The sequence below is a fragment of the Pipra filicauda genome, unplaced genomic scaffold (assembly GCF_003945595.2).
Source record: "Pipra filicauda isolate LSUMZ 115617 unplaced genomic scaffold, ASM394559v2 scaffold117_size3949168_pilon, whole genome shotgun sequence".
NCBI classification, from domain to species: domain Eukaryota; kingdom Metazoa; phylum Chordata; class Aves; order Passeriformes; family Pipridae; genus Pipra; species Pipra filicauda.
Window position 1 is genome coordinate 1,987,049 of NW_024103629.1, and position 22,069 is coordinate 2,009,117.

Genomic DNA, 22,069 nt, shown 5'->3' on the forward strand with positions numbered 1-22,069 from the left:
CTGTCAGCCTCATGGGATGAACTTCAACAATCAATTATTTTGCATGAACTACAAAGAGAACAGGTAATTGTCACGGGGAAAAATTTTATTTCAAGCTAGGAAGATACAGTCATAAACAACATACAATAAAGCAGAGCTGGAAAATGATAAAGTACCTTGACAGTGTCCTTTTAAATGTATTATTCTTGTATTCACAAACAAAGATGAGTTAGGATACAGTTGCCAGAGAGAGACATAACCAGAAAAGAAGAAAAAATACTGAAGTAGGTTAATGTTAATATAACCCTTGATCAAAAAACATAAAATTTAAGAGAGTGAATTCCTATCACCCCACCTCCTGTCCGTTCTAAAGAAACAGAAAAGTATTTTTTGCATATATACAGCAAAATCTCTCTAGAAGCAGAACTTTGGTTGAAGTGATTACAAAACTCCTGGAAGTTATTATGACACTGCTACATAACAATGATCCGATGAAATTTTGAAATTACACTTCTAAATTTCTGAATTTCTTTATGGAGAAGATATAGGTCAGAAAATATGAACTGGGAGGAAAAAAAGCAGCATCTAAAGCCAACGCCATAATCTTGCTACTCTGGACTTTTCCATAAACTGAAATCCCCCTCATACACTTTCACTGCGCTTGTTGATGTGATAAATTCCCTTCCCCTGCACTTCCAAGGACATGATTTTCTAAGTGCTCAGAATGTCTCTGTTTTAAGTGATCTGGAGTTTTGTTTTGGGTTCTTTTCTGGATTCTGATACTGTATACTATGTTTTTTGGTTTGCTATGGAGTTTTGGAGAGTGTTTTATATGTTGTTTTGGGTTAGGACAAGATATACAATAGTTACATGGTGGACACTGACACTTATTTGTCCATATAGAGGGTCACCTGTAATTGCTGGGGTCTGTAGTAAGTGATTTACACTATTACCCACTTGTAACTCTGCAGAAACAATTAGTATTGTAATATTATGGAGTATGGCATTGGTAAAGAAATTATAAAATGGGACTCCAGGTAGCACAGCTATTGCAAAGGAGAAAAGGTCTGATTAAAAAAACCACATAGATTATGCATATACTTTTTTAGTAATAAAAATTTTCTAGCTCCTCATATACTGGACACAATGTTCAATTTTTTTTCCTCTACCACAATGCAAAAGAGGAATGTGTATAACTCTCAGAACAAGCTTCTAGGAAGCACTTAGGAATTTTTCAAGTTACTTCTTTAGAAATGTCAGCCTCAGGTGACTGGGAACAGCAAAAGGCAACTCAGTTTCAAATGTAAATCCTTCATCTTGGCCAGAGGTTGACCGAATTACTTATGAGTTCATAAAGCTAAAAATCTAAATTCTATTACTACAGCTGAACAGCAGAGACATTAGAGATTCTTGCAGATAACTGAAAAAAGGTTTTAATCTTTCATGTCATGTAATAAAATATTATTCTAAAAATTTGTGTTAATGATGTCAGTAGTTACACTGAATTAACAATTAGAGATGCAGAGCAAAGAGTTTACAAAATTTTGAAATGTCTCTGCGAGGATCAATGGTTGAAATTCAAATAAGAGGCAATATTAACGCCTTTTGGCATCTGACAGTAGTGAATTCCTTCCAAATCAACAGGACTGACCACATATTTCCATTAAATTTTTTCACATCTGAAACTTTCAATTCAAACCTTCAGTCTGTGGTCCAAACTCAAATTAACTTTTTCCCAAAGAGGAAGCTGGTCAGCATTACAGGTAACTGACTGAGATGTTGCAAAAGTCATAAACACATTTTTGCCTTTCTCAGAGCCGTGACATGAGAATATAAAGAAATGTGTCAGAACTCTACTGTAAGTTTTTATTTTCACCAGAAATACTGTGAACATTTTCTCTCTCTTCTGTCACTGTGCCTTATACTGCCAAACCTGGAAAAAGAATGTGTACTTTATCTAGGTAGGAAGAGAAGATGTAAAATTCCATCAATTCATACACAGAATGGACTCTTGATAAAGAAGATGTTCTATATTGAGAATATACACTGAGAATATCTTGAGAATATACACTGAAAATTTTTGTCTTCAAAAACCAGATTAAACTTCTGAAATATAAGTGAAGCATAAAGTATTAAATGGTAATTGGTGAAAAAGGTAGATTGGATTTTATATTTGCAGAATACAATGAAACAGAAAGCATTCAAATCACATGACGAGTTGATTAAATAGTGACAGAACTGAAACCTTAATGAATGTGGTTACTTGGACCTTGACTTTAAAAGCTACTCTGAAATATATTTTTCAGAATCTGCAATGGTTCAAATTTAGTTTAAGATCCAATAAATCATTGAAAATGGAAAATGACAAATAGATAAGTCACTGCTATAGTAGAAAATCAATTAATGAAGTGTGTTGAATCTCAAGGAGTGTCTTAAGAAATAAGTGCTCATAAAAACCCGGTCACTATACAGAAAAGTGAAAATAATATAACTGATTTTTATTGTCCAGACTGAAAGAAATGAAAAAATATGGCCAAACAAAAAAGGCTCACTTTTCTCCTCCAGAGAACAACAAAAAAAAACCCTCACAAAGACTTCAATTCTCTCTTTCAACCTTCCTCTTCCCCTGAAATCATAGTATGTGCAAAGGACTTGACCTGTTAGAGTTGGGGATATTAGACTGCAACATAACTTTGAAGGGAAATTTTCCATCAGTGTCCACTCAAAATGGGCAGTGACCAACTCAAACAGAGATTCAACATAAAGTTCACTGAGGTCAGAGATTGTCACCCAATCCAGACAGTGCATTGTAAATCAATGCAGGGGAGACTGTGTGACTACTTTGGAGTCCTCATGAAATATGATGAATATTAGCACTGTCTTGTCAAGCCAAAACAGTTAATTTTGACTTCTAGAAAAGTGATGATTGTTTTAGTTTCTGGCATTCATATTTCAGTGACTTTTATCTATTTATTTTTAATCATGAAAAATAAAATTGCCTTTGAGTTAATTGGAATCAACCCCCTGCTTGAACTTAGTCTAAATCTGAAACAATGGAAAAAGAGTATCCTTGGTATTTACCTATAGAAGCAAGAACTAAATGATAACAATTTGACTCATTGTTTCTAAAGCAGGATTTCTACAAAGCAACTCTTGCTCAGCTATTGTAAATTAATTTAATATATATTACATTTAACACAACACATATACCTGTCTTAATTACAGTTGTCTGAACATGCAGTCTTGCAGCCATTCCATTCTAACTTGGCTTTAAAATAACTTTTATTGTTTAAGCATGTCTTTGTCAGACAAGAATCTACATATAGATGATACAGGAGTTAATAAAAAGCCATTACAAGATTTCACAGACTGACCTTACTGCAAGGAGCAATCCAGTAAGCCATTGAAAGGAAGGGTAGTCCTATTGCAACAGCAAGAACAACCAGAAACTTCACTGCCATGGTCTGCTGCCGTAAACCTGATAAATTTTCATACCAAATTGAGAGAAGTTGTTGCTGGCAGTTTGGATGTGCTACAAACTATAATAAAGAAAAAGAGCACAAAAATAATATTGCTATCAGAATAACCTTTATTAAAATACAGCTATATGAATCACATTAAGAATTCTGGAATAGCAACAACACAGGAGAGTTGTTCAAAGGAGAACTAACAAGGTCATAAGAAAAACTATTTGACAGGCCAAATTTCCCAGCAAACAGACATACATTAATTTAAAAAACTACTATTTACTGAGACATTTATTATTTATTATTCAATCACAAACTATTAATTTTATCTAAGGTTAATTAAACATAAAATTTATCTGATCAAACTTTGTAACTTTCTTATATTTATAATTTTAAATTTACTGCTTCAGAAATTCCAGAACTTTAAGTCTTTTTGTTCTGCAAAAAAATGCTATATAATCTTCAGTTGTGAAAGAAAGATTTTGATATATTTTTACGTGCTAACATGCTGGCATAAGAAAACAGCTGTCATATTTGCAGGAAATCAGATAAGGACTATTTATAACTTGATTCTGGAATATTTTGGACAAACTCTGCAAAACTGAGAAGTCTACCCTATAACCCCCTTTGTGTCCTCTGGTTAGTATAAGAAGAACCTTACAAAGGTAGGTATTAATAAATAGTAGATACTTGTGCACTGTTTATGTTTATATCCATACCTGTTAATAGAATTAAAAATTTAAATTAATCTAGGCTTGTTTTTTTCTATAATCTTCTCTATACTTAAAGGATTACTGGCTGCAGGTGCAAGAAATATCTTTATTGAGATAAGAGAAAGTATTGCAAGAAAGTTCACATTCAGGGAAGGATTAAGACTCAAATACTATGAAGGACAAACTCATTGTGATATCTTCTGTTCAGCAGTTGCTTCATCTCTCTTTAGTGACCATAACTTGCCAAGTGTTTTGCAGTGTTTTCATTTATTGGTGAGTGCTCAGCCAAAATAGCTTTCTTCTTTTCTTCCTTTCATGAACACATAAATATACTTCTCATGTAGGAGATGTGAGCTCAATTTTTGTAAAAAAGGCTCTACTTTAGGGTAACATGCATTTCAAGTATTCTCTTGGTCTGTATCTTCTTGATCTTTGGTTGTATAAGATTCATCACACAAATAATTTCTCCCTGGTTCACACACGCCACCTGGAATTTTACAGCCTCTATTATCCAAGACGAGTTTCCTGGGTAATTCAAGGGTCTCTGTGCAGCTACTGACTCAGCTAGTTTCACTGAGAGCATTTCAGATGGAGACTATAGTATTAAACTGACAGTAGAAATGAAAGCAAGACAAAGAAGGGATGATAACTGTTGTAGTTGACACTGCCTGAAGCCTTTTTTTTTTTATTTTGCACATAGCTACAAATTGTATCGCAGTCATTTGCTCTCATACTCACTGTGACCAGTATCCACTCTCAATATCTGCTTCTTGTTTATATTGCGAGCTATTTGGGGCAAGGACTCTTTTGTTTGCAAAATACATTGTGCAAAAAGGCCCTAATGTTCATTTGTCATAGGCTACCAAAACATAAACATTTATTAATAGCACAATTTAATACCACTATCATGACATGTCTGTTTGATCAACATAATTGCTTACTTTTTTAACTTCATACTTAATGGCAAGTTTTAAGCGGCTAAGGCTGGGGCGGCCGTGTTCTCCATTACTGAGGTTCATCTCTACATCACCATTCAAAATAGCTTCCACTTCTTCTGTATTTCTGCACAAATCAAGGAGTCCGACTACAAAATCTTTGCATTGCATAGACAGTTTCTTGTAATCATTCTAGAAAACAGAAGAAAGAAGGAGACTTGGTGTTTAGATGCACCATGACAGAAACAGTTCTACATCCCAGCCACACCTCTGTGAATATTTTCTTTGCATCTTGTTATGTGCTTCCCCCCCCAAAATGTTCAGAGTGGTATTTGTCTCACCTTGGTTACCTTGCATATCTACCTTATCAAGTTCTGCACCTCAGTCACTTCTCTAGACTCACTTTTGAGGCAATTAAAGTAAAAAAAAAAAACACTTTCAGAAATGTTGTATGACATATTTTAATAACCGTAATGAAGACTGGGATCCAATTTCTGTAATGGGGGTTGTATAAAGGAAAAGAAAAAAACCAAAACAGCAGAAAATCAGACTTTGAGTTGATACATTGAATTTTGCTTCTTATCAGAAAAGCAAACTCAGACAACCTTATTAGGGGAAGTAATTTACAGTAAACAGTAACAAATCTATATTTAACTTAAAAATACATTTTCCATTCCATCCCATGACACAATAAACCAGAATGTTGCTGTTATAGTTGCAATGGGTTTTGTACTAAATGCTTATCTTATCCATTTTGAACAGCACTGGGACACAGCTGTCCCTCTCAAAACTCCAGGCCACATCTCTGAAGGACAACATTTGTCATATATCATCACCATCTTTATGGACATAATAGAGATATTAGCTCTAGGGTGGGTGAATGATTGAGATGACAGAAAACATGATCACAATCTCCAAAAGTAAAAATATTCTATATAACATCGAACCTTGTAAAACTGCACACTTAGTCATGTCAGGGTAATCCCAAGCACAAGTAGAGGCTGGGCAGAGAACGGGTCAAGAATAACCCTGGGGAGAAGGACTGGGGGTGTTTATGGATGAAAAGCTCAATGTGAGCCAGCAATATGTGCTTGCAGCCAAGAGAGCCATCGGTATCCTGGGCTGTATCAAAAGCATCTTGGTCAGCAAGTCAAGGAAGGTGATTCTGCCCCTCTACTCTGCTCTTGTGAGACACCACCTGCAGTCCTGTGTCCAGCTCTGGGGCCCCCAATAGAAGAAAGAGGTTGACCTGTTGAAATGAATCCAGAGAAGGGCCACAAAGGGCTGGAACACATCCAGAGGGCTGGAACATGTCTCGTATGAAGACAGGCTGAGAGAGTTGGGTCAGCCTGGGGAAGAGAAGGCTCCAGGGAGACCTTATAGCACCTTTCAGTACCTAAAGGGGTCTTACAAGAAGACTGGAGAAAGACTTTTCACAAGGGCATGTGAAAAAGGTCAAGAGGGAATGGTTTTATACTGAAGCAACATAGGTTTAGATTACATATTAGGAAAAAAATCTTTACTATAAGAGTGGTGAGACACTGGAATAGGTTGTCCAGAGAGGATTCCCCATCCCTGAAGATCTTCAAGACCATGTTGAACAGGGCTCTGAGTAACCTGGTCTAGTGACAGGTTCCCTGCCCTTGGCAGGGAGGTTGGAACTATATGATCCTTAAGGTCCCTTCCAACCCAAAGCATTCTATTATATAAAACTAAATTAAATGGTGTTCAGAAAACCCTGAAGATCTCAGAACTACTCAGGAAGCCTAAATTAGCTATTTGCTACAGAAATATTCCTATACTGTGATCGACACATGTCTCCAGTTTAGCACTGACCCTTTCTATTGCCTCTGAGGAAGATCTGGGAATTATCTGTGCCACTGGCTGCTGTAGGCACTCACTTGAAAGTTCTCCTGCAACAATACCCCATCAGCACTATAAAATAGGTAACTGTTATAACAGTGTATTACAGAAAGTTCAATTTCCATTTAGGTAAGGTTTGACATACTTCAAGTGGCTAAGGCAAACCCCAGGTGGAGCTAAAGATTTGCCATGCCCAGCTAACCTATGCACTAAAAATATACTTGTTCTGACTACACTAACACTTGTAACCCATTTTTATGAAACTCACATTTTTATGCAGGTATTTTATCCAGGTATTTGTAGCAAACTCCTGAAATAAAGCAAGGTTAACAATTTTTAGCTAAATTGCTGCAAGCAGGGATATGAGCTTGCAGGAGCACAAGCTAGCCCACACTCAGTAAAGCTGACAGCATCCATTTCCTGTAACTTGCACACACTTGTACTGCCTCCTCTGAAACTAAGACAGGTATTTTGCAGTCAAGTCCCTAGCCTGTCTAGATATTGTAAATGTTAATCACTTATCAAAATTGTAAATGTTAACTCTCAATAATTCATGTATAAATGTGAGTGGTCTTTAATATTTATCCAGAACCACCATGGGATTTTAGTACCTATAAAAACATTCCCTAAAGACCTTATGTTCCCTGCTCCTGGTGAAATCTTAAATTAAGGGAGAGTTAAATTTCTGTGTTGCCTACTGCTCCTGCTCCTCACAGTTCCTATCCACCTCCACTCTACTCAAAGAGTATGTATGTTCCCAGCAGAGCCTGGATGATTAATGCCCAGTAATGTGGAGTTGCTCTGTCTCTCATTGAGCTTCCTGTTTCTGCTGAGAGACAGTACCTCAAAATCTCTGTTGAAATTCTTTATACAACACTGCATTAGAAGTTAAGCTCTAATTTTCAAGAAAGCAACTGAAAAAAAGAGAAACTAGAAAAAAAGAAGTCCTTGAAGAAAGACCTTCTTATGGCGCTTCAGAGCAGGCTGTAGAAGCTTGCTCTGTGACCCAGCCTACTGTTCTCACCTGTGTACTTCATTCCCTGCCTGGTGGTACCAGGGACAGTGTGCTCCCAATTCATCCCACTGACTGTGTACTGCAGCATACATTTGAAAGACAGTTCTTGCTGACTATTCCAGATGATGATTTTATTTATCTTTATAATAATCTTAGTTTGTGTCACTCCAACTGTGGTAAAGGGAGCTATACAGTTCCTACGAATCAGACATGTTATTTATCTCAACATAGCTGTGAACTTAACAGGCTGCATTTATGGTGTATGCAAAATGGTTTTCTGTTCTGTTCTAAATTTACTCCTCTTTAAGTTAATCAACTCCTTTTGTTCCCATCAGCAGCTGCTAAAGAGAAAGAAATGAGTGTGTGGTTTAAATTCTCTCCCCTGAATTGTATATGAAAGCAGTGGATGAAATCTCAGCCCACTGAGGTCCTAAGGATTTCTGTCAGGGACTTCATGAGGCACATATGCATCCTCTGCATTAAGCTGAAATGGTCCTCCCACCATTTTTTTATTGATATAAAATAAAAATTCTCCTCTGCTCCAATTTCTGATGTTTAGCTGTTGTTTTTAAGATCATCTTGCACATTCGTTCTCCTTACTTTCCCTCTTCAAGAAATATTTCTGCTTCTTACAACAGATTGGTGCCATAAAGATACCCTTATGAACACAACTCAGGAGTAATTAATTCAGAACTTCAGCATCTCGGATCAGGTTGGCTAAATCAAGAAAGGTTCAGGGCCTTGTGAACTGTGCCACTGCTAAGATGAACATCAAATATTGATCATGCCAACTTCAAACTCTTCCTAACATAATGTTGAAAATTATTCTATATACTGCTTTGGAGGGGGTTTATCTCCTGCTAGTGAGGTCTATATAGTAGCATCTGCTTTCAACAGGGTCACATAAGGCACACCCAGTCTAAGTGATTTTAGTTAACCTAAGTCATAATTAACAATGGCAATGTTTGCACAAAGCCTGACTTTGCATTTACTGAGAGAAAGAAAGTTACATTCTTACTGTCCTAACACAAATGAACTGTGGAAAATATTTCTGTAGGTTGTGCACCTACATAACAAAAAAAATGAACCAAAGAACACTCACACTTCAAGTCTCAACTAATCACACTTTTTTTCAAAATCATGCATTTGTAGAATATTACAAAATTCTTTATAACACTGAAAAAGTCTTTAACGTTAGAGAGTTCCCATATAATGAACCACAAGTAAGTAAAAAAGAGGAAGAAGCCACTAGAAATACCAGAAAAAAGAAAGCAGGACATTAAAAAAGGAGAAGGATGTTTATTTAGAGTCCTTTTTTGTGAATAAATGCAAAACTTTGTGATGAATGAGAAAGCTTCCAGTCCAATTATGAGAAAATAATGAGAATCTGCAAGTGTTTAATGGAATCATGCAACTTGTCTTGCCAAACAGTACCAAAGGGTACCACTTTAGTCTCCTCTTTCCTCTGCCCTAAGACAGCTTCAGCATGGGTTTGAAGGGCCTCCTTTACTATCCTGCCTAATAGGAAGCAGAAAATTAGTTCACTGGCACATTCTACACAAGGATCAAGAATTACGCTCAGCACACAGCAATAAGACATTCCCAAAGATTTAAATACTCCATTGATTAAACAATTATATCTTTTCCCAGATTATTCTGCTGATTTATGAAGATAATGCTGATCTCTTACTGCTCAAGGAATGGGAGAAAAACCTTTGATTGAACTTTGCAATTCTGTGTCTGTCAGAATCAGTATCCCTCTACTCACCTTGAACTCTTTTTCTATGTTGGCAAGCACAGCCAGCTCATTGCTGAGCTCTAAGGCAGTCATTACAGGGTCTTCACTGGACAAAGACAGATAAGCAGGGCTGGCCAGACCTTTGTAGGCATTGATTCTGGATCTGGAATGGCTGAAAGAGTCATGTTTTTGTTTCTGATTGCATTCACTGCATTTGCAGAAATAGTCATGCGGCCTATCGATCCTAGCTCCTTTTCTCAGCAGAGTGTGGACAATCTCATACTCATGGCAGTGAGCAGCCAGAATGATTGGTGTAACATCATGGGAAAACCGTGTGCCATCTTCATCATATGCATAGAAGTCATCTTGCTGGAGCTCTGACTGGCTAGGACTCAATGCAAGCCTCTTGCCTTCGGCAAAAGCGGGATGGTTTAGGATGGCTTCCACTATCCGAACGTAACCTTTGCTAATAGCCAAAAGCAAGGCATCCCCCACCCGAGACAGATTCTCCTTCTTCAGCAGAAGTTCTGTGATCTCCAGGTGCTCATTGGCAACTGCCAGCTGCAAAGCGTTCTGTCCCATGTAGTCCACACAGTTCACATTGAGGGAGGGACATTCTTCCAGCATTTTGCGAACCACTGGAATATTTCCGTATTCTGCAGCATCCAAAAAGCGCTCCTCCTCAAGGGAAAGACTTGTTGAGTGGTCATTAAACATATATGCTGGCCCTCGACTGGCCTGCCTCCTCCCCTTCTCCCGGAGAATGGTCTGTCTTCGTAGAGCTAGTCTGTTCTCGTTGCCTCGGCTGTGTGGAAATAGAAAAATTATCAGTTCAGTTTTATGCAAGGGCATATCCATTTTAAATAATAATTAATAAAAATACTTTAAACCTTTATCTTCTGCATATTTTTTAATGCATCAGGAAGACCAGAAACACTGACTTTGATGCACTTTGTAACCACAGTCACTAAACAGCCCTGGAATAAGTAGCCAGATACTTTATTCAACAAGAAGAAAAAGCCCTAATCAATCATAATTTAACACTACACTTTTTTCCTTATTTTGTCCTCACAGTTCAGAGTGTAAACAAGCCACAAGATGAAAGGAATCAGCAGTCATGGGATTAGGAATGAGGGATTGCTCAGGACTTCAGGGCTCTGGTTTCTCCTATTCACCCTGATGATGTTTTTCTGTCATCTATAATTGAATGTTCAGTCATAGATTGAATCTGGACAAGATAAAAGCATACAATTACACTGTATGACATTTCCTACTCCCCATCTCCACCATCCTTTTCATTATTACAGTTCATAACCTTGATATACTATTTATTCCTTCACTCAGTAGCTTGCCAACACATCCTGCCGATTCTCGCTTCACGATACTTCTGAAATGTTGTCCAGCCTGCTACTACTGAAACCCTCAGCCATTCCTAACCTTTTATAGTAATTGTTAATTACTTCATTAATAATTATTTAATGATTAAAACATAAAGGGAACTATATCAAAGTTAAGTTTATTCAGGAATAAAAGTACGTTACATTCTCTTTAACAAGAAGAAAATCCAATTCACAACTGTTATTATTTCAGTCAACTAAGGTCCCAATCCTGAATAGAAATTCAGTTGTGAATAATTTTCTCTTTTAGAATTACTCTGCTAAACTACATAATATTCACAACTTCATCTTTTTTTCTCATTGAATAGTAGCTTAATGATTCTTTACATACATATGCTCAAACACACTTCATTATATTCAGTATTTCCCATAAAATACTAACCATGAGCAATATTTTATTCATTAACTACTTACTAATGAATATGAATTTAAATGTCTATATTTAACTTTAGTATAAATTTCCTTTTTTTTCTCTTGCCTTCTCAGTTCCAGAGATACAGTTCTCTGCAGCACTGCAAATGCTTCAAATTGCCAAAATCTTACATACAGAAGGACAATTTTTGTGTAAGATAGTAATAGGTATGGAATGTGGAATATATCTCAACAGACAAGAGTAACGGTCAATGTAACAGGACTAACACTGTGCTGCAATGGCAAGTCTACAGCCTTGGTTTGCACTATGTCAGTCATTTTGTGTTACGGAACCATGTTAGATCCCATTTTCTACTCCTCGAGATTTCTGCAAAGGCTGTCTCAGTTCCTGCATGTTCAGAGCATATGAGAGAACATGAATATATGCTAATGTCTAACAGACGGATATGCTATATGGCTAGCTGAAATTTTTCCATGCATATTTCCAGATATTTTAAAAAGTATATTTATATTTGTTGAAAAGACAGCCTTTGGAGAGGTTTCATAGAAAACATGAAAACTAAAGGGATGAAAATTTAACTGGCATTCATGACATTATTGGTGCCAAAACCTGAGATTCACTAAATAAAAGCCAGTCTGTTGTTATATCTACAATTGTTTGACTGGAAATGTGTGTCATAAATTGGAACAGGGATGAAATGCTACAACAGAGAAAGCAGACACCAGGGTTTCCTGTTTTCAGAATTATACTTTAAAGGACTCTAATGTGTTTCTGAACAGTTTTTTCACACACAGAATACGACATTGTACTACAGATGAGGTGAAAATTGACTGGGTGTCAGGAAAGAGAAGGAAGCTAAAGGCATGAAGGTGCAGGGAGGAGGGGAATGAAAGAGAAAAGAATGCAAGGGGAAATTTCCAAACCTTATGGGTTTTAAGATTTATGCACTGAATAACTCTTAAGAGATGACCATAGCAACACCACAGGGAGACAAGGAGACAACTTCCCTAACTTCTGTAAGAGAGTCAGTGCTCAAAAAATAAAGAACTTAACTACAGCAATTAAGTTAATCCTACAGTCAAGGGTTTTAACCGGGCTGTATGTTTCCTGAGTTTTATAGATTCCTAGAAAAAAGAGACTCAGAGTAACAGTCATAAAATTTTTGGAAAAAAACATCAAGTTGATGCTGATCAACTGATCAGAACTGATTTTCATTCACCATTGTCATTGTTTATCCAAACAGTGCAATGCGTGGGAAAAAAAAAGTCATTTTCATAGTGAAATTAATGAGAGCTAAAGAAAAAACAAATAATGCATAGTGTAGTTGTGTGTTTTGTACATGTATGTATGTTGCTACCAAATTTAGTTACACATGGTTGGATTTTAGAGCTTAATTGATAAAAATGAAAGTTTCTCTAATGCAAAAGAACTAATTGATAAAACGTGAATACAAAACCTTTGTACTGCTTTTAAAACTTTCAACAAATCTGATGTCACAGAAATACTCTGAATTGTGAAATATAGCAAGTTTACAAGATTCAACACATATATAAAGGATATAAAACAGAAAGCATATAGCTTTTTATCTGTGCTCCATTTCTATAGTTCACAGGATCTGCATTTAAGACTAAGTTTAGTTTAATGAGGTCAATCTCTCAAACTTCTGCAGTCAGTTAAGGCAAACTGAGATGCCTTTACATGAGATCAGGATTCAGAGCAGGAACTCCACCTCTTTGTACATAAGGAACCGCCTATATCATGGTTAACATCATCAACATAACACTAGATACATTATGCTTGTATTACCCTCAGATAAATAGCCTAAAGTCCTCACATCTGCTCAACTCATAATAACATGACTGTACTGCTTATCCTTCTGATTCTCACTTTTGACAGAAGCAGTGAGACAATACATATGCATGCAAAGATGGAGTTAGGAAAGCTTAAGTTCAGCTGGAGTTAAAAGTAGCAAAGAATGTGAAGAGCAGCAAGAAAAGCTTTCTGAAAACACACTAGAAGCAAATGGAAGACTAATGGAATTCATGTGCACCCACCATTTGCAAAGCCCCAAACTCGCTCAGCAAGTTTCTTAAAGGGGGCTTAGGTACTCCCTGAGGTAGGTGCAAGGGAGAATGTGACTCAGGAGGTTAAAAGACAAACTTTTTACTGGCAAACTATAAAAAATAAGGGTACTTGGCAAATTCTAAAGCAACATTCAATCAAAATAAACCATTTCACAAAGCATTGACTTAATAAACTCTAACCCACTTAACTTTAAATTACCCAGATTTTGAGAAGAGGAAAAAAAGGGAGAAGGAGAGAGACAAGGGAAAGATGTAGCTACTGTCTTGGTTCCAGTGTGGTCTCAGCTGGTATAAAGTCCAAGACAATAGGGACATTACACATGTATACTTGCACAATTGCTTTTATCTGCTCTGGCCCCTTGGGGCCCTCCCCTCAGGTGGGTTTTTCGGTGTGTCAGTGGCTATTAGCCTTTCTGGGCTGGACTAGAGGTTCCAGGGGAGGGCTGTGAAGCAGTGCACCATCCCACCTACACAGAACTTGCCCTGCCCTACCCCACCACCCTCACTTTAGTTGTTTTGAGCCAGTGATCATTTTCTACAGTCTCTCACACTGTTCAACTGACTGCAGTGCTTAAAACTGAGGCAAAGAAAGCACTGAGTACCTCAGTCTCACCTGTGTCCTTTGTCACTGGGTCCACCCGCAATAATCAACCTGTGGTGGTGAACTGACTCAATGCACAGACAAAAACTGCAGTTCATTAAACACGTTCTCTTTCATTTTTTAAATAATGGAAACAGATTATATGTCTATTCTAGCAATACATTCAGTATGATTTATCAAAACAATAGTGAAGAATACTTAGATTTAGCTTCATCTAGTAGCACTTCCCTTTCCTTGCATGCATTTAGAAGAAAATCATTGCTTAAATGGAGAATTGAGTATATACATTCCTTAGATAGTAGCTCATCTTCTGGATTAGAACCTATTGCAGAAAGAAATAGATTTTTGCATTGTTTGCTGGACATGTATACTGTAATGCACGTCTGATGCACACTTCTAGAATCTCAGCGTAATCCACTTTCCTTGCATCAATATATTTTATAGGTATGAAATAAATTTCCTGGTTTGTCCATTTATAATTACAGTTAATTAAAGTTAATGGTCTGTAATGAAAACTGGTTCTTGCAGCATGAGACCATAAATATGTTTAATTGTAATAAAGAAAACTAAATTTTATAAGATACTTCATTGCCTCCAAGAGCAGGGAAAGGAATTTGACAATCCAAAAGATTATGTTCAGTCCTGTTGTATTCTGATGTTCTTACATTTATTTCAACATTACTAAATTCCTTCCAGTCCATTTTTTATTAAAAATATGCCCATGTTACCATCTATTGTCGCATATTGTCGCAGATGGTGGCCACGTAAGTCTTAAAGCCATTTGAAACCTCATCCTTCCCAGACTTTAACGTTTGGTTGCAACAGACTATTAATGCACTTTTGGGCAGAAAAGGTCTAAATGACTGTACTTACTACTGAAGAGCCAGTATAACCAAGCCTGGAATAGTGTCAACATTTTGGATATCATATTACAGGAAGGAGTTCTACAAAATAAGAAATTAAATGCAAGAGAGCAGCAGAGGTCACACATTGTCTACTGTATTTGCCACTTTAAGCATAATAAGATTGATTTTGTCAATTATACAGGATGGTACTCATCTCATTTCTACCACAGGATCGGTACAATTCAAGTATAAATTAGTCATTTTGATCTTCTCCGTATATAAAGGAGAGACATTTCTTCTACCTCCTTTTTAAATTGAGCACCTATATTTTTCCATTGTTTCAAAATGAATTTTATCTAATCAGCGATTTGGTGAGATTAAGGTCTACTTTAATGAGTAGAATTTAGCAGCAATATAGAGCACAGAAGGATGATGGAGTCAAGTCCTTACAAGTACAGATACCACTTCAAACAATTCCCATTAAAATATCAGATTCTGTCTTAAAGGAAATTGCTGTCTTGTTGAAATTTTATTTTCCCTCACTAATCCCACTTAAAGGCTAATCTTGAATTTGACTGTTGTAGTATTCAGAATTATCTAGTTTTTGGTCAAAATTTAAAAATCACCAATTTAGATCTATTTTATTCAAATTAAGTAGCCCTTTCCTCCACTTTCCCCTGACAGTGGTTACCTACAACAAACACACAGTAATCATATCTTCTCTCAACCTTCATTTTGCTGAGCTACATTAAGCTCATTTCCTTTCCTGCTACATCCATACAGTTAAATTTGCCATAGAACAAAAACCTGCCTGAGTAGAACTTTCTAAACGTAAAATACAGTAATCCTTTGTGTCAGTGTTTGCAGTAAAATGATTAGCCACCTTGTTTTTTATGTAGTGTGTCTTTAGCTATCTCTCTGGTGGACTTACATCCAAGAAATCATTTAGGCATCACAATTCCTCTGTGAGCCACAGATGTCTACTGCCTTTGCTCAGTTTCCTTAATCAGGTGTCAGACAGTGAGTTTTGGGATTATGAACTGAAAGAACTGTGCTGGAAGATCTGATTTTGACCCTGAACTCCCTTTGAGGACATAGACTGTCATTACAAAGAGTTGTGGAGCTGGGAAAGCTTGGACATGGGAAATAACTGTGAGCATCCACAGCACTATAATCCAAAGTAAAATACTTTTTAGAAGAGTTTACAGTAGCTGCTAGAAACTGAAAAATCTTGCATAGTAACAGGGTAGACTCCTCGTCTTCTTCCTGTACTCACATAGAAGAGGTTATTATGCTCTAAACTTACTATATAAGAATACTCCATTAAAACGCTTAAACTCGAGGTTTGGCTTCCCTTCAGAAGTTTATTAGCTTTAGAAGAAGACTATACAACTTCTCAGGAAATCAGAACATACAAACTCACAAAATCCAACTTTGGTTCTATCTATAAAGACCATACTTTAGTAAAAGACTACACTGAAGTCCTTTAGTTGAGTATATTAATGTAAAATGAGGCGTAAAGCCTGTAGTTCTCATGAAGAGAAAACAAATATGTACTCATGTACACTGCCAGCAATGCAAATCTACAGGCTAGAAGCAAGCAAGTAAATAAGGGGGCAGAATTCTAAAGAAAAAAAGTCAGAGGGATAAATACTCTCAAAGCAAACTAAATAAAGTAGAATTATGTTGGTATGCTGGTTTTATCACAAACTCCTCCATCTTGTGAAGGTCAAGAATTTTGAAAATCAGCCAGTCATTAAGTGTGACAATAGTATCCACTCCTTGTTCAAACTCAAGTACACAGCTGAAACAATGTTGAAACCATTAGTAATCACTTCTCAACCAACCCTGTGCACAAGCTTCCATAAAACTTGAAAGGCCATGAACCTGTTTTTACAAAAAAAGGAAAAACGCCAGTGTAAACTAAATTAATTATTTTCAAATTTAATTCTCATATGCTGTTGGTAAATTGTCGATAATTAGTAATTAGCTAGGAGAATAGATGAGGTAATACCAAACAAGATCATCAGCACCAAACATGCAAGAATAAATTAGCTAGAAGTAGGAAGCATAATATTATAAATATATTACAGATATATTATACACATATTATAAATATATTATAAATAATTTCCAAAACATGTATTTTATAAAATTACTAATTGAGCTTTATAAAATAATAGCTGCATATATAAAATTAAGTAATATATACTTAGTCCAACCAGAGATAGGATGAGAGCTTAGACAGACACGTGGTCTCAACCTCTATACAATTCCATGCTATGGGACAGAAAGTGACAGTCTGTAGAAAGGAAGATTAGACTGAAATTCTAAATATAAAGACAGGGAACATCTTGAAACAAGTACCTGAAAACGCTTAGATTTTCCATCCTTTTGCATGAGGATTCATGATTCCCCCTTAACCCTTAGAATATGGCAGTAAATTGTAAGTGGGGTGTAAGTAAGTAACAAGTGAAAACTGTCTCTGGACGTTTACAATAAAATTTACAAATAATCAGTGACAGTGACTGTGTTAGAAGTAAGAAAACCCTGTAATGAACATCTCTTAAGTATTTAATTTTGTAGCAGACAAAAAGTACATATAAGAGTAATTTTACTCACATGGGACTTTTATCAGAAGATGCACATCCAACACAAAGTATGAAATAGGTCATCTTTAAGACTTTTATTTGAAATTTTGGTGGAAACTGATGTGTCTTCTGCGACTGTCCTGGAGACTCTTCTGAGACCTGGACTGTCAAAGGTTTTTGTTTACAGACTGCTGAGAAGTGTTTTCTCCAAGCTGATTGATTATGTTGTGCAAAGCTTTTATACAGAAGCAATTAAAAGCAATTATGTTTTAGAGAGTCTTTCTTCAATCACAGTCTGTGAATCTGAAAGGGTAATGGTCTGACAAACATTTTCTTCAGCAAATAACAGAAGGTTTTTCTCTCTCTCCTGGAAAGTAGGTTAGTGGCTATCTAATGGTTGGTGCAGCAAAGCACCCAAAATAAGGCAAACAAGCACTTCACAGGCTCATTTCACTTGTCATTCATTCACCATAATTTTTACCCTGGAGTAATAAAACCAGTAGCTGCTAACCACTGAAATGGGAATGACAAGTAAACAGAAATATTAAGGGAAATGATTACAGAAACGGTGTCTGGAGAAAAATGGCCCAAGGAGGAAAGGTAACCTGGAAACGTGTAACTGAGTGCCTAAAGGAGATTTATCAGAAACAACAAAGAAAAGAGCACTCTGATTGCTTGCAGCTTTTAAACAGAGAAATGAGATTTTAAATTCTTTCCTAAAAATAAAAAAGAAGAGAGTGTTTTACCAGCTCAGAGACTTTTATACACCATACTTGCAAGGGAAAGAAAACAGAGCAGATTAAACAGCATAGGATGGTAAGGCAAGGCAGATGAAGTGAAGAAATGGGTTGAGACTGCTTATTATGGAGCGTCAAAAGACATCTTTTTATTTTATTATCCCTTTCTTTGAGTATTACTATAATTTTAAGCCCTAAAATTATGGAAAATTCCATAAAATACTATGGAACTGAGTCTTGTAGGTCTGAAGATCATGTTGTATCTGAGCACATGCATAATTTCATGTTGGCTGCTGAAAACATTTGACAATAAACTTTAAATATAACATTTGAAGCCTAATTTTAGTATCATTGCTGAAAAACTAAATTCCTATTTTCCAGTAGTTGATCATGCTCAGAATTGTATCTAGTTGTGTCTGCAAAGATAGCTCCTGATACCTGCTCAAATATTTTTCCTCAACTGTAAAAAAGCTGAATGCATTCATCTTTTAAAACACACTTTAATTTAAGTGTAATTGCCTATTTTCACAGCTTATTTGATCAATATGTTACTCTGAGGTTGTTTAAAGATAGGAAGCATTTTGTTTTTCTGGAGTGATTCTTGCAGAGTGTGGCAAAGAATACTGGTGTGTGCCCACCAGAGGGAACACCTTACTAAGCTTGGCACTTGATAACACTACTATCTCCTGCCAGACTCAGCATCTCAAGAAAAAACATATAGTACCAAATTCCTTACATGTTCTCCAGGAAGTTCCTTTTGGTACCCACAGCATAGCTGGTCTTACATCCTCTATCCTTCTGGTATTTTACTGGTTTCAGAACAGTGAAACAAAGATCAAGCAGTCTTACTAATTCAAGTAAAGTTAGTATTTTATCTACAAGACTGGGGAAATAAAAGAAAAATTAAGAGTAAATGAAATACAAAGTATGACTTTAGCGTAAATTAACAGCTAGCTACTTTGTTAAGTTGTAGTTTTTATTTGGAAAACCTAAAGTACATCACAGTCTTCACTGCCAGGCTTTTACAGAAGTATCGCATTTACAGCATATTCTAAGGGTTATGTTAAATTCTGTATTCTTACAGTCTTATGCATAGACATTTTGAGATGAAGTAAATAATTACTCAATTCTGCACGTATCTATATCTATGGAGTTGGGGCTAAAAACAATTTGTACAGGTCTATCTGAGCTTGTATGTTTGTAAATTTAATGTCCTATGCCTTGTTCCTTCCTCAGTTATCTGGCAATGTCTCGCTTTGTCATTGCAGCTATTGCAGCTGATGGTTCTTTTTCAGGTTACTTCTGTTAGTTCTGGAACTATTTCCCCTTTCAGAAACTCAGTTTTCTAATCAAGCACTTGCTGTCCATTCTAAGTCGCCTTTTACAGAGCTATTAATACTGTACAGTATAGGTGCTGTGCAAGCAGTCTACTGTGTTCACAATCTCTGGTGAGTTACTGGTTTTCATTACTCACCTCACTATAAGCTGACCATTAGGAAGACTACTGTAGATAACAATTGCTAGGTGACTGGTTGCCTCATGCAAGCTTCTCCTTTCCATTACGGATCACTGGGGTTTCTGTGTTAATAAGCTACTGCAGTTAGCAATCTAAAAATTCAAAGTCTGACTTCATCTGAGATGGCAATTTAAGTTCCATTTGTTTACCTAGATATGGGCCCCCCGAAAAGGTACATCTAGTTCATATAAGTTCCTCCCCTGAAATTTCCATAACTCCTATCATTATTACTATCATAAGATTATTCTCAACGACTTGTAGATTAAATCACCAAAGCTAATAGGCCATGTTTTTTTAAATGAAGCTAAAACTTTGTTCAGTTAGAATGATCACAATCAATATAATGGCTGTAACACAAACACAGCTGGTTGTCTATGACAAACATGCCTCTATAAACAGAACATTATTACATTAGTAATGAAGTAGCAGACATCAACACCATATCCCTTGTTATTTTCTCTGAGTTCCTTAGGAACAAAGTGACAAGAAGTTCAAACAAAAGCAAAACCCATTTCTCTCACAGATCATTGGAACATTACACTACCACGTAGCACGTGCTTTAGTGCTGTGTCCCACTGGTTATAAATAAAAGCACTTAAAATAGAGTGTGGATACTTGTACCAATGCTAAAACTGGATAAAAACAAAGCAAAATTTTATTATATACAAGCAACTCCCCTGTTGGAAACTCTAAGATTCTTAAAGAGAAACTATCTTTCAAACAAAAAATTACAGACAAGGTTCAATGTTTTATTTATCCAAGTCAAAACTTGTTACACAAAATGTTGATCCCATAGAGACTGAGGGACAAATGCAATTTCTTTTTTTTTTATCTTCACAAGGATTAAAATAAATTTCTATTCAACTTAACAGGTCAATTCCTGTACTGTCACAATTTACATGGTGCAGTAGTTTTGCTAACTGCTTAGTAAATTAGGTCAGGATACTGTTTCATGTGCATTCTTGCAGAAACACTCCCAACACAGTGCTGTGCTTTGGCTGCTCATTGCTACTGTCACATTGTGTCATTCGATATTCTGACAGAAGTACCGGGGCATCTCCATGTTGACCCCAATCAAGGAACTTATCTAAATGAATAATAACCTTTCTGAAATAAACACCCATCCATGCCCCCCTCCCCAAAAGAAAAACCAAAACAGTGCTTACTCTAAGCCCAGATTTTCAACCTGGTTTATTATACAGATGCAAACCCTTGTATCTATATATATTTGACCATGGTGGGGGGTAGTTTGAGGACAGGAATCAGTGCCAGGGAGCAAGAAGAGAGGGATACTTGATTCTTGTCGTGACAGTGCCTGTTAAGGTTACCCCAAAGTGTACGGAAATCTATAGACTAATGCTACCTAACAAACATCTACAGTAATACTGGTCTGTACCATGAAGACTACTGTCTACCAAGTTGCTTAGTACAACTTTGTGTTTTTCTTGTGCTCCCCCTTTGTACATTGAATTACCCCATTTTGAGTTATTACTCAGAACAATAGGCTATGATGCAAAAAATTGGGTGTTTTTTTCAATCAATATTTTTCATTCACTCATCAAGTGATCTATCTACGATGATGATGAAGTGACTAGATAGATGACCTAGAAGACAGGTGAACAACAGAACAGACAATGTAATTGCATGTGGATTTTCTCTATCAAGCTCTGGTTTGTGCTCGCCCATGTCACAGCCATATAAACAGAACCTGGGCATATTATTTATATTTAAATCAGTAATAGTGGTACTTCAGCTGAAAAACCTGAAAAAGCAACCCTGAAAGTAACTATATCTCTAGTTTCAGTGAATCCTAAACAGAAAGCAGGCTGAAACCTACGTGTTCAGAAGGTCCAGGTTATTTTCTCAGCATTTAATGCCTTACTGTCTGCTCACTGTCTATAGTTCACAAACAAGATGCTTGCAGTCAGTGCCCTTCTCTGATTCTCTGCTCCAAGGACTGCTCATGCACAGCTCTCTTGCTCAAACCTCTGAGTCATCTAAAGGCAACTACTGAAGTGCTATGGAGGACTCAAGAGATCTGTCAGGATCTCAAAAAGAGCAAAGCCCCATTTACAGACATGCATACACACACCTTCTCTCTAGAGAGCATATGCCAATGAACTGAAAGAACAATGTATTTAAAATTATCTGGCAATGCAAGATTATGCTTCTATAGTGTGTATTTTCCTTCTGCTGCTCCTTCTTTGATTTTGAC

General features: G+C 36.5%; 1 protein-coding gene across 1 annotated transcript in view; it reads right to left on the bottom strand.

Moving 5' to 3' along the window:
* Positions 1–22,069, bottom strand: part of TRPC6 (transient receptor potential cation channel subfamily C member 6) — an 81,877-nt gene that overhangs the window by 22,819 nt on the left and 36,989 nt on the right. The window contains exons 2-4 of the mRNA XM_027739073.2: positions 9,741–10,515; positions 5,101–5,286; positions 3,354–3,518 (exon numbers count right to left, since the gene is read on the bottom strand). Coding sequence (XP_027594874.1) covers positions 3,354–3,518; positions 5,101–5,286; positions 9,741–10,515 — 1,126 coding nt within the window. The remainder of the gene's footprint in view (positions 1–3,353; positions 3,519–5,100; positions 5,287–9,740; positions 10,516–22,069) is intronic.